The sequence below is a fragment of the Megalobrama amblycephala genome, linkage group LG9 (assembly GCF_018812025.1).
Source record: "Megalobrama amblycephala isolate DHTTF-2021 linkage group LG9, ASM1881202v1, whole genome shotgun sequence".
NCBI lineage: Eukaryota > Metazoa > Chordata > Actinopteri > Cypriniformes > Xenocyprididae > Megalobrama > Megalobrama amblycephala.
In genome coordinates this window covers 32,977,190-32,995,111 of record NC_063052.1, presented here as the reverse complement: position 1 = coordinate 32,995,111, position 17,922 = coordinate 32,977,190, and the positions used below count along the sequence as shown (strand labels likewise).

Genomic DNA, 17,922 nt, shown 5'->3' with positions numbered 1-17,922 from the left:
GAATAGATGAGTTTGAGTTGAAAATTTTTCTCTCTCTCTTAGTCCATTTCATGGTGATATCCTCAGGTCCTTGTTGGCGGTTGAATGAATAATACTGAATTTAAAAAAAATTTCTTTTTGCCAAAAATACTAAAAGGTTAATATAAAGCTGCAGACTTTAATTTGTATTTTGTTTGGCCATTTTCTGAAATTGTAAGGCTTTTTTTTAAGCAAAGGAGAGATCTTTGTTGGCTGTTTTAAATGGGTGAAACGATTAGTCGACCGTTGATGGGGGAAACCCCGAGGGATTTCATGAATCGCAATAATAAAGCGTTTTTTACAGAACCCTATCTCTCTAATCTCGCGGGATGGTCAGAAGGGAAAATACAATTAGATCTGTTTCCCCGCGATGGTTCTTTTAAAGATGAAGATATGCGTGCTGCAAAAGATATGATCTTTGGTTCTTGGGGTGACCCAGGATGGCCAATTGATTATATGAAAGATGCGTATAAAGTTTGGATGAAGATGAAAACTTATTGGGATAAGGGTCCAGAGTTGAAAAAACAAGACAGCTCTCTCTCTCAGTCTCAGCTGAAACCTGATGCGTCTCTTCCCCCATATGAATGCGTTGTTTCTGCTGAAATTCCAAAGCCCTTGACCAATCGATTGTATCCGCAGTTGCCGTCCACAACTGAAGTTTTTCCGTTTGTACAGCTTCCAGATGGTTACAAAATTACTCCTCTGAGTGTTACGGAGGCAGTGGCTATTTGCAAAGATCTGCCTGATCCGGCTAAGTCACAACATCAATTTGTGGCAGTGCTGCAACGGTTAACTGCCTACAGTCAATTGACGGGACGAGATTATCGTTTTATTTTGACTAAAACACTGCCTGCGGAAATCACAGAGGAGGAAATGATTGAAGAAGTTTATTATTTAAACCCCATCTACGATACACCGCCTGTTCGTCGTGTTGTATCTCAGAAAGCTGGAGATTCGAAGCCCCTTGATTTGTCTAAACCTTCACGAGTGCTTCTAATTACTGATTCGGAGGAAGATGAGGACGAAGCAGGTGATTGGATTTGGGCCAGCTCAGGTAAACTTAAAGATTTTTTCAAGCAATTGACTGCCTTTTTGTTAAAAGTGTCTTCTGCTAAACAAGACATCTCGCATGCAGCCAATACCAAACAGAGAACTGGTGAAAGCCCTGTTGCATTCTTTAATAGATTTAAACATGCATGGGTTGAGGAATCTGCGATTCCTATTGAACAAAATTGTCCATTGTTCTTAAATATGTTCCTAAATAATATGAACAAAGACACTGCGCAGTTAATTCGTATAACAACTCCGAATATTACTACCATTTCTGTTGATGAATTGGGACGACGCTTGCGTGAGCTTTCCTCTGCTGGAGCTTTTGATGTCTCCAGGGGCAAAACTCCTGCAATGCTTCAAGTGAATGCTGTTGTGAATCCTCGTCCACAACAATTTGGAAATGTGAGACGCTGTTTTTATTGTGGCAAGCCAGGACATCTGGAACGTGACTGTAGGAAAAAGGCTTGGGATTTGAGGCAGAGGTCAGAAAAGCAGAAGAAGAAGGGCTCTGGTGGTGGCTTGAAGCAAAAGCCCCCACTTGCGCTCCCTTCTGCAAAGACTGACAGACAAAATCCAGTGTATCCCATTTCCTGGCAACAATGACTGAGTTCGACTGAGCCCTCTTCTGATAATTTTTCATTGATTTCTTTGAGTTATCCGAATGTGTCAACTGTTTTGCCATTTATTGAATTAAATGTTGACCATAAACCCTATGTTTTTCTCATAGATACGGGGGCGTCGATGTCATCGTTATCCTCTCTTGTCTATGAGGGCTCGATTACAGGAAAACATGTAAACTCTGTGGGAATCAATGGTGTACCTGTGAGATGTGAAATGACACCAACATTTCCAGTTACTTCTAATGATATCCCATCATTGTTTAAAATGCATGCTTTTGCGATAATACCGAGTTCACCATTTTCTCTTCTGGGACGCGATCTCTTACATAAATTAGGTATTCAACTTAATTTTAATGCTGACTCTCTACAACTTATTTTTCCTGCAGCCTTTTCTCTCACTGTTGATACAGGAAATGCTCTCCTTGAAGATGATTCTGCAACTGAGCTCAAACAGGAAATTGAGGGCGTCAACCCCAAGTTGTGGGCGGCCCATAAGGATGACGCAGGATTCATTGATGTCCAGCCCTATGTTGCTAAGCTAATCACAGACAAGCCTGTGTATCAGAAACAGTACCCCCTCTCAAAAGAAAAGGTGGAGGGTATTCTTCCTGTTATTGATAAATTACTGGCTCAAGGCATCCTGGTGCACACTCATTCACCTTATAATACACCAATTAATCCAATTAAGAAAGCAAATGGTTCTTGGCGTTTAACTCAAGATTTGAGAAAAGTTAATGAGTTAGTAACACCATTGTCTCCTATTGTACCTGATGTGCAAACTATAATTAATTCTATTCCTTCTGAACATTCATTTTTTACAGTTCTGGATATTTCCAGTGCCTTCTTCAGCATTCCTGTTGATCGCCAAACACAGCCATTGTTTGCTTTTACCTTGGAAAATTCACAATTAACATGGACAAGACTCCCACAAGGGTTCAGGGATTCTCCGGCTGTTTTCTCTGCTGTAGTGCACGCTACGCTGAAAAATGCCAAACTTCCTCCAAACACCTGTCTGCTTCAATATGCAGATGACATCCTCATCACTGGTGCAACTGAGGACATGTGTGCTGCTGCCTCTAAAATTGTCTGCAATATTTTGGCAGAGGCTGGTTTCAAGGCATCAAGAGAGAAACTACAGTGGGTACAGAGGAGGGTCGAGTACCTTGGACATGAACTGTCACAGGGCAAAATGCAATTGTCTGCTGACAGAGTGAAAGCTATTGCTACTTTCAAGCACCCATCGACACGGAAGCAGATGCAAAGCTTCCTGGGACTGGTTAATTATTGCCGAATATGGGTGCCCAACTGTTCCATGTATGATAAAATCCTACGAACTGCTACTCTGGGAGTAGGATCAGATGGATCAAGCATTCAGACATTTGAAATCCTCCCTCATGAAACCTCCTGCACTCGGCCTCCCAAATTACTCTCAAGACTTTCACTTATACGTGCATGAAAGTGGGGGTACAGCCGCCGCAATCCTGGCCCAGGAACATGGGGGTACTTTTCGTCCCATAGCTTATTTGTCTAAAACTCTTGATTCAGTAGCCAGGGGACTTCCTGCTTGTTTGCGTGCAGTGGCTGCCACGGCGATCATGGTTCAAGATGCTGAAAAAATTGTGTTATCACATAAATTGATAGTGCATACCTCTCATCAGGTAGGAGTCATTATGAGTAATATTTCTACTCAACATATGACTGCTCAACGCCGCTCTGGCTATGAGGCTATATTATTAGCTACTGCTAATTTGATTTTGAAGCCAACTTCTGTTATTCATGGCCCTACTGTACATTTGCACAGGTTGCTGACACAAGGTGAATTTGAGAGTGATGAGCACGAGTGCCTGGACAGAATCCAGATTTCGACTGCCTGCAGGCCAGATGTTTCTGCATCTGTCCTGGAGGAGGGGAAGAATTGGTATATTGATGGATCCTGTTTCAAGCCAAATGATAATGTATACTTGTGTGGGTATGCTATTGTTGAATTACCTGATCGTGTAATTGAGGCATACTCTTTGCCATATAAGTCAGCGCAAGTTGCAGAATTAATTGCTTTAACGAGAGCTTGTCAATTGGCAAAAGATCAGTGTGTTAATATATACACTGACTCTAAATATGCGTATAGCATAGTACATGATTTTGCTAAACTGTGGGAAGAAAGAAATTTTAAAACCTCAGATGGAAAGCCAATTGCTCACCATAGTATTGTAGCGGAGCTCATTAATGCAGCACAACAACCATCAAAACTCGCTGTTATTAAAGTAGCAGGACATACGTCAGGAGAAACAGATGAAGCCAAAGGAAATAGATTTGTAGATGAAGTAGCGAAATGGGCTGCTAAAGAAGTAATATTAAGTCCACATGTAAGTGAAAGGGGCACAGATGTGCCTATGATGAATTCATTATTGACTAATGATTTGGACATTAAAATATTACAAGCTAACCCTACGCAAGCTGATTTGACTTACTGGTCAGACAATGAAGTAAAACCAGATCAAGTTGGAATCTTGAGAGACAAACAGGGTAGACTTGCATTACCTGCATCTGCGATTGTTATGCTATGTAGACATTATCATGGTGTATCACATGTGTCAAAAAAGAAAGTGATACAAATGTTGAATCGATCTTATTGCATAGCAAATATTCAAAGAAATACTCTGTTGATATTGGATGCTTGTCTGGTGTGTGCTCAAACTAACAAGCACAAGGCAACTAAACATGACGCTTTACCACATCCTGAGCTACCATTCCAACACTTGCAAATTGATTTTACGCATATGCCTCCTTGCGGAAATAATAAATATTTGCTTGTGATTGTTGACAGATTTTCTAAATGGCCTGAAGCTTTTCCGTGTGGAAAAGAAAATGCACAGACGGTAGTTAAAGTTCTGGCTAAGGACATTATACCGCATTTTGGTATACCAATGGTTATCGATAGTGATAATGGAACACCGTTCACTTCCAAAGTCACGCAGTTGTTAGCCAAGGAGCTTAATATTACCTGGAGATTACATATCCCATTTCATGCTCCATCTAGTGGACAAGTTGAGAACATGAATAGGGTTATCAAAGATCGTCTTAATAAAGCGTGTCTTGATACAGGCAGAAATTGGGTTGATCTGCTGCCTGCCGTATTGACAGAAATTAGAATGTCACCATCAGCAACAACAAAGATGTCTCCGTTTGAAATCCTTATGGGTAGATCTTTCCCGACCCCATGGGTCAGAGGTCGCGCTGGCAATTTTTCCACAGGTGACACGGAGGTGATCATCACGGATTATGTGGATTCCCTAATTAAAACTTTGAATAGCATCAATGGTGATGTGTCTCTCTCTCTCCCTCTTCCTGCAGAAAAACCCACTCATCCTTTCGTTCCAGGACAACAGGTGCTGATAAAGTGTCTGAAGCCCACAAAACTGGGTGAGCCGAAATATCTGGGGCCCGCCACAGTGATTGCTGTGACGAGAACAGGAGTGCTGACTGACTTCCAGCCGCAGTGGATCCATGCCAGTCGACTGAAAGCAGCTCCATCCCAGGGGAACGTTCTGGTCAATGAGGAGAAGGAAGCCAGTGAGCCAAGGAAAGATCCGAAGGAAGGTGAACCAAGACGTTCAACGAGGAGAAGAAGAAAGAGATTGCTAGAGATCTAAAACCAGCAATAATTATCATTGAAGCTCTCTAGCCATGATTGCTAAATTGACATTTTACCTGGTTGTGCTGACAAATGTGTTTATTCACATACAAGCTGCTGTTAGCACTGGTAATGAAACTTGGGTACATTATGAAGAAGAACCACATGCCTTCGCAGCTAATATGTGGTGGAGATTAGCCAACTACACTGCCAAATCTGAAGGAAAAACAGGTGACTGTTATGTTTGCACCAAAATGCCACATAGTGCTTCTGGACCACATGTAGAGGTTAAATCACCAAGGACAGAAGAAGAATTAGAATGCCCTATTTTTGTTAGCATTACTGGAATGATGGCTCCAAATAGAAGTGCAATATGGAGTTGTGGAAAAAGTAGAATAATGATGCTTGCAACGCAAGTACATGCTAAAGTGACAACCATTGGCTCTATTCCAGACTCACTGTTATGTATGGAAAGAGAAACTGGAACAGTGAGACTGGGGGTAATTCCTAAAAGTAAATGTAATCGAACATACCATCATTGTGAGATAGAAAATATGTCTTGTTGTATGAGGTGTATTTTGCGTTATCCAAAAGCTAATATGACTGAGTGTTCTAAAGGAACACCACATCCTATATCTACTATGATTGCTTATGGATGGGCTAATCCTTTTATTCAAGATGTGTGTTCTAAATATTGTGCACTTGTGCCAGGTCAAAATTGCTACAGATATGCTCCTGCTTCACGGGGAACTAGAGCTGTAAAAGATTGGTTTTGGCTGTGTGGACATAGAGTCTACACTACTCTTCCAGAAGATTGGAGTGGAAGATGTGCTCTAGTAACTTTGGAAGAATATTCCATGGTTATTAGACCACACAAACCTCACGTTATGACAAAACAAAAACAGAAAAAGAAACGCTCCCTCTCTGGTCGCAGTTCAACTAGTAGTTTGAGTAGAGATAATCCAGTACCAATGCAACATCGACTCTGGACTGGTACTGAAAGATTCTTTGAAGCAGTGTTTCCAGGAATAGGTGTCTCTAGTCTTCAAATTGAAGTTGAGGTTACAAGATATGAGCTAATTTCATTTATCAATACTACAAGAGACACATTGGCTGGTGTTCAACAGGAACTCCGAGGGCTCCGTTTAACTGCCCTGCAAAACAGGCTAGTTTTAGATCAATTAACCGCGGCAGGAGGAGGAGTTTGTGTTATTGTTGGTACCTCTTGTTGTACTTAAATCCCTGAGAATGATGCAGATGGTCATTTAATTTCAGAGGGTTTAAAAAATATGACTAGAATTGCTCAAGAATTACAAGAACGAGAAGTTACTGATAATCAAAGTGGGTTCTTAGCATGGCTCACAGGATGGCAACAAATGCTTGTATCTGCTTTGATTCCTATAGGTGTGATCCTATTAATTATGGCATTTATTATCTGTTGTATTATTCCATTTATTAGAGCTTTGATTAATCGTGCCATGAACAACTTTGTATCCTCTCAATATGCTTTGATGAATAGACCTGTTAAATGTTAATAATTTTGAAGGAAAATGAAGGAAATGTTTGCTGAAGAATGTTATGATTTTGAAAGTAATGCTGAGACTTGGGTGTGGCAATTTTATTGCCAAAAGGGGCAATTGATAGATTTTATGTTGGTCTCAGCATTGAAAGTATGTGGACTGAGGCTCCTTTTTTTTTCCTCTGTCAAAGTTGTATACTATGTTTTAAACATATGGTTTTCTATGTACCAGAACCATTTCCATATAAGGCTCTACTAGGAGTGAATGTGAAACAGGGAATGGTCCCTGCTTAGGAGAAGGTCCTTGGGATGCTAAGGGACCTCATGGGTACCTGACCAATAGATGACCATATTTAGACTTGTTTTTCTATATGTATCACATTCCTATAACATGATCTATATGATGTATTCTCTTTCTCATTGGCTGAAACTATACTACACCCCTTGTACTCTTTCTATATATTCTCTCTTTTCTTATCAATAAAATGAGACTATATTCTCCCTCAGCGCTGAGTGATTGCTCATTCAATTGCCAAATAAGAGGTCTGGGATGAGGCACGAATTAGGAGCAAAAACCTAACAGTTACGCACTACATGAAATGTACTTTTCAAAAATCCATAATAAGGGCTCTTTAACACATTTGTATGCCATGTGAGTCAACAAAATGACTCCTGTTAATGATGTTCATAATGTTTGTCAAACAGAGATCCTCCAAAATCTGAACATGTTTAACAAGCAATCAAGTTTTATTTAAACATTTATAGGCACACCAACATAAAATGAAAAACGAAAGGGTGCACATATACACAACAAAATGTAGGCCTATACAACTTTGTTATTTTGGCCTTGGCCCAACCCTGAAGCCAATTTGCAGTTTCTTTGTTTTATGGTGAAGGTGGTGTTGAACATAAAAATAAAGAGGAGAGAATTCGAGCAGCTTTGAGTGTAAATAATACTTTGTTATTTTCCCTGACCCTAAACTGGGTATGTAACACTTTATAATAATAATTTGTTACATTTATATAGCGCTTTTCTGGGTACTCAAAGTGCTTTACATATAGAAGGGGGAATCTCCTCAACCACCACCAATGTAGTGTGTATCTTTACAATAATGAAGATCCAATGAAGACATGCTGTACAGACATCCAACTCTGTGTGGAAAATTTTCAGTTTGCCTCCAGGAGACAGTTGATGTTATACAAATATATTTAGAATAAAATATATTAAATATATTAAAATATAATATACAAATATATTAAGAATGTTGGTAAACAATGACAGATACTATCCCTTTTAAACACAGAATGTTCAATTGACACTGTCCACGCCCAAGTCCACTCCCAGGAGTGAAAAGCATCTAACATCAGAAGACTTATTCTTTGTTCAACCTGACAGCTGAACTGACAGCAGAGCTTTATCCTGAGAGATACAAGGTAACTCGTTCCTCCGATTATTCTGGTGCTAAAAGTTAGCTAAATCCTACAACTTAACTAAACCTTAAGAGTTAATTAAGTTGTGTAAACCATGTTCTGTCTGTAGTAAAAAAGTCTTGATTTTCTTTCTCTCTTTCTTTCTTACAAAATTCAAGCACTCAATTGGGGTATGATATAAAAGAACTTTTATTTTTTGCTATAATGTGTTACTTTTTGTTATATAAGCACATTTTTATGTTTGGTGTAAAAACTGGTCATGATCTAGAATCTAGATAGAACAGCATTTCTCAATAGAGACATAGAGAGAACACTGGGTGGTGCTGGAAACAATATTTTTGGCATTAAGGCAAGTTTATACCAAAGATGTTTGATGAAGCGAGCTGAAACTTGAAACTACTTGCAAAAGAATATGGCCTGCAACATCTACACTGGGTGCATCCGAGGACATTTCAAAGGGAATATTTCAAATCCATTTGTCCTTTTGTCAGAGGTGGCACAAGCGCATGGAGTAGAAAATGAACAGGGCATCTGCATCAAGGGCAGACAGTATCACTGATTATAATGGACTGCTTTGCCTTTTTAATAAGGATTATAATATTAATAATAATAATTATATTTATTAATAATAGAGGCCCATTTTTTGGTGGGGGGCGCTGGCCCTAAAAAGATTGAGAACCACTGATCTAGAGGAATGCAACACATGGTTTAGAAGCACACAGCAGTTGTGGGAGAAACAGCTATAACCTGTTGAAAAAGTGTCAGACAACATTAGTGTCATTAGGCATTAGGCCTTGAAATTTACACTCAAATTTGTATTCTTGGGTGTGTCATAAAACAAAGTTCCTATACCTTCAATCACTCTTTGTTTTGACAGGGAACTAAGTGGAAGATTTCTCACTGGACTGTGAGAGCAGATCTGTCAATGGATACTCAGTCCATAAATTTCATTACATGGAATGTTAATGGACTTAAAGAAAAAAAAGATCACAAATTTCAAGAACTACAAAATGCTGATGTTGTTTTTTTACAAGAGACTCATATTGGAGAAGGAGACGGACATATTATAGAAGACCTAAAAAAGGAGTGGGATGTTTTCTACACAAAGTATACCTCCTCTAGCAAGGGAACAGCCATACTAGTGAAGAAAAGACTAGATTTTGAATGCATAAGTGATGAAAAAGATAACAGTGGAGCTTATGTTGTGTTGAAATGTAAACTTGATGGTCAGCTGTACACACTGGTTAGTGTTTATAACCATCATACTGATGTAAAAACCCTTGAACAACTTTCAAGGTACCTTCAGTCCATGACCACAGGGCTGCTGGTGATTGGTGGAGATTTCAACACAGTTTTCAATCCATTTATCGACAAAGACAATTCAAAAAAGGTGACAGACAGGCCAATCCACAGAAAGCTGCGCTGTTGTCTGAAGAAGTTCATAAAATCTCTTCAGTTAGTTGATGTCTGGAGAAGAAAGAACCCGGTAAATCAGGATTATACATTCCACAGTCAAGTTGCGTCCAGGCTGGATTACTTTTTTATTCCAGAAGAATGTATGTGGCGTGTCAGAAGTTGTGAAATCAAAGACTCAAAGATGCGCGACCATCGGCCTGTGTACTTGGAGATCAACAATGTTTCCACAACACTTTTTCAGAAAGTTCCCCAGATACATGAATGGCTGAATCAAAAAAAGGATCTTTTGACAGATGAGACAGGTAAAAAAAGCTCACATGAGGTCAGTGAGGTTGACATTGTGTCAGCTGTACATTCTCTTCAAGTGTCAGACACACCGAGACCAGATGGCATCCCAGTTTCCTTCTATAAAGACAACATCCAGGATCTAATTCCATACATAAAGACACTCTATGACAGAATCCACAGCAGTGCATTTAACTGCTCTGAGACACACTTTAATGAAACTGTGAAAAGTCCACATGACGAAAATCAACACTTTTTTAATGTTGACTACCTTATTATTGCAACTATTCTGGCAAGACGTCTAGATGATTTCTTGGAGTCTCGGTCAAAGCAGAAAATACCAAAAGTTTCAGCTTCTGTCATGATCACTTCTAAAACACTCTGCACTCAGATACATTTGTCTTGTATTAAGAAAGAGATAGAAGAGCAAAAACGCACAAACCCAAATCTGTATCAGGATTTCCTCATTGTGAAAAACCTTCTCAGGGATGCAGCAGATGTAGATAATGAATCTGTAGATGTTTCAGATGAGAGAGACAAACTGCTGGATCAGGGCTGCCCTTTGACCTCAGTTCTCATAACCCTGGCTCTCAAATGTTTTGCCTCTGCACTAGCTGGACATTTAAAAATAAAAAATTATATTCAGGTTTTCAGAGAAAGCGTTATAGTTTGCATCCAACCTGAGGATGTTGAGGATGTAATGACAGCTGTGAAGAGCAGAGATGATGTATATGACACTGTGGTATTATTCAGAGGAAATTTTAATGATGAACAATTAAAGTGCTTGGAAAATGAGTCTGAGGCAGAAACAGAAACAAATGTGAATAACACAGAGGAAGAAGCAGAAGACAAATGCTTAAAAATGGGTAGAGGCAATAGGGAGTGTGAAGAGCGTGATTTATTGTCTATAATGAATGAGGAAGAAGATATTTCAATGGAGAGTAATGGAAGGTGAGGCTCATGAAGATGACCAAGATCTCATTTGCTGATTTGTTATACTGCATTCAATACAGAAATTTTGCTTGTGCCAAAATGTGTGCCAATGAGGGAATTAACCTAGACATCTACTGATTAAACAACAAAATAATACCTGTGAATTTTTTTTTAGGGGAAAAAAAATCCTTTTAAGATGATTTGATCGGTGAACTTTTTTTTTTTTTTACTAGGCAGATCATGTATGCAGTCGTTACCTTGCAAGACTCAGATGAGGTGATGGTGGCACCATCTAGTTGGGTGAGCGCTGACAAGAAACAATGTTTCTGGCCCCCATTCAAATCAACAGAGAAGTTCATGGAAGCGGTTCAGAAAAAATATAAACCTGAAACAGGAGGGAAACCATGGGAGAAATTAAATATTAGCTTTCACAGAGAACATGGTAACACTAACAATTTTCAAAATAACTTTAAATTGAGGTACCTTTACAATTATTTTGTACCATTAGGTTTTTAAATAATAAAATAAAATATGTATCTTATTGCAGGCACTTTCGAAAAGGCAATAGAAGGGCAAAAAGAAATTAAAGAACAGAAAGAAAGGTAGCAAAAACATAAACATTTTGTTTCCAATAAAAGATTTGATCCATGAAAATGTGAAATAAAAATGCATTGTTTACTTTCAAATAAAGGTCATTTCTATTATCCACTGGAACACTAAAAAGGCAAAAACTTGAAAATTCACAACCACTTCCTCCTGTACCACCCGCATCTATGTCAGCTGATGGTGAGTCAACTTCTTTTGTCAAAATCAGTTGGAAAAGTGTGTGTTTTTTCTCTTCTGTACTTACAGAAAAAAAAAAAAAAACATTTTATACAACAGACAAGGAGGAGCTCCTCTGTATGCTAAGAGACATCAAGAGTACGGTTCAGGAAAACTCTTCTATGTTAAAGAAACTACTGAATGACAATACAGTTTCTGAAGTCCCCAGCAGTACCAGCGTGCTTACTAAAAAATTCAAACCAAACCTCAATCTGCCTCTTAGAACCTTTGATGATGTGGACAGGACTGAAAGAGAGCTCAAAAATGCAACAACACGCAAAAAATATGTGAGTCAACACAGTGTTTATAACAATTTAAATAATTTAAAGGGATACTGTACACTCATCTGGACAATATCACAGAATAAACATTACTGGAAATGTTCCAAAGATGTTTATTTTGCAATAATGACAGACTGACTGAACAATGTCCTACTTGTTCCATGACTATTTATCAAATAAAGAGAAAGAAAATATTGACTGTAGTCAAAATGTTTATTATCTTACTTTCTTAAATCTTTTAAGAGCAATAGACCGGGCAGACAGTGGTCAGTATACAAAATATTTGACAATTCAATGCCATGACTGACCAATTAGAATCAATTTTTCTTCACAGGTAAATCGTCTGTCAAAGACTGAAGGTGATGGGCCCAAGGAAGTGATTAAGAATATTATGCAGCATGTCCTAACAGACGATCTGGCTAAGGAGTTCAATTGGCAGGGGAGAGGAGAGAAAAGACCCTTCTCTCAGCTTACTTTAACAGATGTAATACGAGGTAAACTCACTACTGCTTGAACACCCTACATTCTTAAAATGTTTGTTTTCATTTATATTATGTCTGCATTTGTCTTCACTTTCAAATTAAAATTTCAATAGACTTAAAACACATTTAAAGACCTCCAGACTGTTTGTCCCTAACAGGCCTGTTCAATACAAAATAATTGCATTACGTTTTTTTAATGGAGATTGTGATTGCATTATTAGCAATTTTGGCAATTGTTTTTCCTTACATGCTGTTCATAAGTGTATTTTAGTGTACACATTTTATAATAAAAAAATAATAGTATTAACAGCTTGATAATAAACTGCATCTAAAATAGGCTACTAGATAAAATCAAGATTACCAAAATAAATGCTTGTGTAATGCTGAGTCAACTGAGTTAGGATCCATGTGCAGCATTATTAACAGAGATACTCGTAGAACAAACAGGCAAGGGTCAATAACCGACGACAGGTATAAACAGGGCAAAGCAGAGATGTAATCGAAAACCAGGCAGTAGATCAGTGTAGGCAGCAAACAGTATAAATGTAATCCAGGCAGACAGGTCACAGTAATAAAGGGAAACAGGGATAAAAGCTCAGAGTTGTTTGCCACGGCAAGACAAAACTTCGCAATGAGTGAGAGCGAGGCTGCGTTTACACTTGGCATTAATATGCAACAATCGTGATCCAATCAAGCAGATCAGATCATTAGCTAATCAGGGGCCTGTACCATGATGGTAGATGAACAAACTCAGGGTTATAGGATTAATTTCGAGTTAACAAAACCAAACCACTCCAATCCGGCTTTGTTGGTACCATGATGCTGATCATCAACTTTCTCTGTCAACTCAGGCTTTGATCCTGAGTTTGTGGAGCACGTGCAAATGAATCCGTGACATCAGTGGCAAACAGCCAATCACATGCCTTGCAACAGAGAGAAACTATGATTCACTTCTTGCGAGAGAGCAGCGTGATTCAAAAGTCTTTCGCTGAAAATGAAGAATTTAAATGCATTTACACTAATGGAAAATACTTGTCTGTGAAAGAGGACAAATAAAAGAAATGATCTTTCTCTATCAGTGCAAGTGAAAGTTGTGAAGTTAGTAATATAGTTGATAATATACAGCGATAGAGACTTAAACATACAAGGTCACATGTAGTAATTTTTAAAGAGTATATTTTCTCCATATTTAGGCCTATATTACATATGATCTATATATATTAACTTTCATTGAAACAAAGTGCTTAATAACTACTGTTACACTAAACTTACGTGTGTGTAATGGATTAATAAAAATACAGATCATATAATTATACAAATCATAATTTATATTATCATTAAAACCAGACAATTTCATCGTTAAATATTTGTTTTTACTATATAATGACCTTTAATTTAGAGGAAGAGAAACTGATTGATGGACTTTATTGTGTTGAGTGTGTCAGTGTCACTTAGCTTACATCTGATTGGTCCAATTTCAGTTTGAGATCTCTAACCCAGAACATAACCTGCCCCGGAGCAGGTTAGCCGTGGAGCGTAAGTTACCATGCCGATGAACACCGCTAAAAGTCAAGTTACTTTCATGGTACCTAAAACCCAGGATTGGCGCAAACTAATCTGAAACTTACCTGGCTAGCCAGCTAATCCAGCTTCATGGTACAGGCCCCAGGACACAGCGCGTTTATATTTGATCACATAAAGTGGCCTCTGTATCTGGATAACTGATCGGATTTCTGTTTCTTGCACAATATTTAAATTAGGCGTGTTTGAAAGGCAGACGCTTCAAATGGCTTCATAGTGTAAAACAACTTTCACTTTAGGCTCTATCAGTGTAGTGCACACAGCACGGATTTTTGTGATTTATTCCACAAAAGTACAATCGATCACAAATAAAGAACTTAAAGCTGCAGTAGGTAACTTTTGTAAAAATGTACATATTTGTTAAACCTGTCATTATGTCCTGACAGTAGAATATGAGACAGATAATCTGTGAAAAAAATCAAGCTCCTCTGGCTCCTCCCAGTGGTCCTATTGCCATTTGCAGAAATACACCACTCCCGGTAAGAAACAACCATTCAGAGCCAGGAGGAGTGTCTTAGCAGTGTCAATCAAACTTGTGTGCGCGCTGATCACACTCCTCTCATGCACAGCGCGTACAGGCATTCAAAATCAAGATTACCGGTGTGCCGCAGCTTTGCTTATGGTGAAATAAAACGATGTTATATGCAAAGGACCACCCTGAAATCTACAAGAAACCATGCCATACATAATTTGTCAGGCCTGTTTTCAAATTATCTTAGTTGTGTAGTTCTTAAAAAAATGAAACAAATCAAGCAGGGATACTTACTTGTCAAACAGAAATGTGGCTAACTCTGCATCGGTTTTTAATCCTTTCAGGACACGTAGCTCCCTCCACCTCGGAAAAGCCGCTCCGATATTTATTTATTTTGTTTTATTTCGGGCTCTATCTAATTCTTTCTTTTTGGCTTTTTTATCATCGTCATCTGTCTTTTTCCGTTTACCCGTCTTTATTTTATGAGCAGGTGCCACTCGAGGAATTGGCAATTTGGATTGTTTGTTCGCCATAAGCAAAGCTGCGGCACACCGGTAATCTTGAATTTGAACGCCTGTACGCGCTCTGCATGAGAGGGGTGTGATCAGTGCGCACAGGAGCTTGATTGACACTGCTAAGACACTCCTCCTGGCTCTGATTGGTTGTTTCTTACAGGGAGCGATGTATTTCTGCAAATGGCAATAGGACCACTGGGAGGAGCCAGAGGAGCTTGATTTTTTCACAGATTATCTGTCTCATATTCTACTGTCAGGACATAATGACAGGTTTAACAAATATGTAAAAAATAAATTTTTACAAAAGTTACCTACTGCAGCTTTAAGTTCTCTATTTGTGATCGATTGTACTTATGTGGAATAAATCACAAAAATCCGTGCTGTGTGCACTACGATCGGCTCGTTTAGATAATGTTGCACAATTAAAAGGAAAAATGACACAAGGTATCATTTTAGTCTAAATAAACTGTTTTAAAGATAGACATTTATTGTAAAGTTCAAAGAAGTTTAAATTCGTGTCAAAACTGGGTCTGTCCATTATTTTCTGACAGCCACGCGGAGAGACTGGGCGGGGATTTAAATGATGTCGCCCTCTGAATGTAGATAGGATGGCTGGATCGCGTTTACATTACACTGAGATCCGATCACAATGCGTCCACGACTACCTCCAAACCAGGACACGTTGATCGGATAACATTCCGATCACAAATGCGTTTACACTTGTCTTTTCAATGCGTATGTGGACAACATCCAGATACAGGTCGCATGTTAATGCTAAGTGTAAACGCAGCCTGAAAGTGCTGGCTAAATAGTTCACGGAATTGGATCCAGGTGTGATTGTAAGTGGCAGGTACGGGATGATGGGAAATGAAGTCCGTGTGAGGAATCAGTACTCCGGTAGGGTGATGGCGCCATCTGGTGGTAATCGGAGGGAGCCACAGATGTTTGATTTGTGACAGGTTGATAATTTCCAATTCATTTATAAAGTTTCCTTTTTCAGAGGCTGCAGAGAAAAAACCAGGTGTAACCAGGGTCGACTGTGAAACAGAAATTAAAAAATATCTGAGTTACCTAGCTGATCGACTCGCTCGGAAAAGACAAAGAGAACAAGCAGGTGGGTGAAGAAGATAGTAGTATGTCAATGCACTCATGAGACTATTTTTTTAAATACAGATAGACTCCTGACATATGTCCAGGAATTTCCTTTGATATTTGATTTTAAGTTAACTTTCATTTAAAAATAAATCATTCAATATCGGAAGCTTATATGAAATACAATCTGCTCAGTGTTTAGCCGTATCAGTGTTTTAACCATATCTAATGCAGATAACACTTTTTTTTCCCCAAAAGAAGTTTTAGAACACCAATCAAATGGCTGGGAAAATGTAATGTATTTACTTGAGAAATGCATGCTATAGTGTGATCTTCTTATCATCTTCTTTGCCTAACTTTATAGAAACCACCTGTTTAATTATCATTTGTATATCTTATAAATACTTCTCACTGCAGGTATTGGGTCTGAGAACATTAATGTGGCTTTCTCCCGCACTGATGGACAACCAGCCAAAGTAGGGAGTACATTGGAACCTTTTGGATGATTTTTATTTTTTTATCATGATTCCTCAACATTCATCTAACTGGGGAAATATATTGAAAATGTGTAAGACTGCCATATTACTGCAAAAACTTCACTTCCTCAATACTAAAACATTACTAATACTAAAAATACTAAAAACCTAAATGCATATATCATTTGTCTATTTTTTTATCTTACAATGTTTGTTAAATTGCATGTGATGATTCCATTTAAAATAAACCTATACTACAGATTATTTCTCCTCTGCCCATGCTTTTGACTACTTCTTCTTCTCTCTCTCTCTCTCTCTCTCTCTCTCTCCTTTTTTTTTTTTTTTTTTGCTGGCAAACTCACTGTGATTTCAGACAATTTAGACATTACACAAAATTACACATTAATTAGCTCAAAATTCGGTCCCATTTTATATTAGGTGGCCTTAAAGGATTAGTTCACTTTCAAAATAAAATTTCCTGATAATTTACTCACCCCCATGTCATCCAAGATGTTCATGTCTTTCTTTCTTCAGTCAAAAAGAAATTAAGGTTTTTGATGAAAACATTCCAGGATTTTTCTCCATAAAGTGGACTTCAATGGACTCCAAACAGTTGAAGATCAAAATTACAGATTCAGTGCAGCTTCAAAGGGCTTTAAACGATACCAGTCGAGGAATAAGGGTCTTATCTAGCGAAATGATTGTTCATTTTCTAAATAATAATAATAATAATAATATACTTTTAACCATACACATTTTTCTTGAACTAGCTTCTTCTTCTCTATTAGAATTCTGGCAGTGTAGATGCTGCTAAATGTATTACCGCCCTCCACAGGCCAAAGTTTGGAATAAATTGTCATATATAATATGCTAGCACAGGTATATAACAAACAGTTCAAACAATGTTTTCCTGGTAGTCATGCTCATGGAGAGCACACAAATGTTTGGAGCAGACACAGCTGCAGCCAGATTGTTCCACACATCTTCTCCCACTCTTGCTTAAAGGTTGTGGGGTTCAGGGGTTCATCATCATGGTCTTCCTCAACCTCTGGATCAACAATGTCCCCATTAAGAAGAGCAGCAATAAGAGACATGATGGATGGCAAAGACAGGTGAAGGTGTTTATGGTGGTCAGCACAGCACAGCTGTGTTGAGATGGCAGTGGGGATCACTGCCTGTAAATACATGATTTTTAGAACAATAAGTTTAAATAACGCTTTTTTTCATGTGTTATTGACTTGTATATGTATTTACTTATTGTCATTGTTACTTTTATTGTCTTTTACTTTTTTATT

The 17,922-nt window shown here is 38.3% G+C and overlaps 2 protein-coding genes across 2 annotated transcripts; both read left to right on the top strand.

The window, feature by feature from the left end:
• Positions 1 to 411: 411 nt before the first annotated feature.
• LOC125276254 lies at positions 412 to 7,347 on the top strand. The gene is made up of 2 exons (XM_048203758.1): positions 412 to 1,072; positions 5,043 to 7,347. Exons 1-2 carry the CDS (start codon positions 412 to 414, stop codon positions 5,339 to 5,341), a joined length of 960 nt encoding a protein of 319 aa, XP_048059715.1. The 3' UTR covers positions 5,342 to 7,347.
• An 893-nt stretch (positions 7,348 to 8,240) lies between these two features.
• Positions 8,241 to 16,921, top strand: LOC125275737. The gene is made up of 9 exons (XM_048202964.1): positions 8,241 to 8,275; positions 9,150 to 10,924; positions 11,140 to 11,348; positions 11,454 to 11,508; positions 11,598 to 11,692; positions 11,789 to 12,015; positions 12,344 to 12,503; positions 16,060 to 16,173; positions 16,569 to 16,921. The coding sequence occupies exons 2-9, from the start codon at positions 9,198 to 9,200 to the stop codon at positions 16,655 to 16,657; spliced, it is 2,676 nt and encodes an 891-aa protein (XP_048058921.1). The 5' UTR covers positions 8,241 to 8,275; positions 9,150 to 9,197; the 3' UTR covers positions 16,658 to 16,921.
• Positions 16,922 to 17,922: the final 1,001 nt, after the last annotated feature.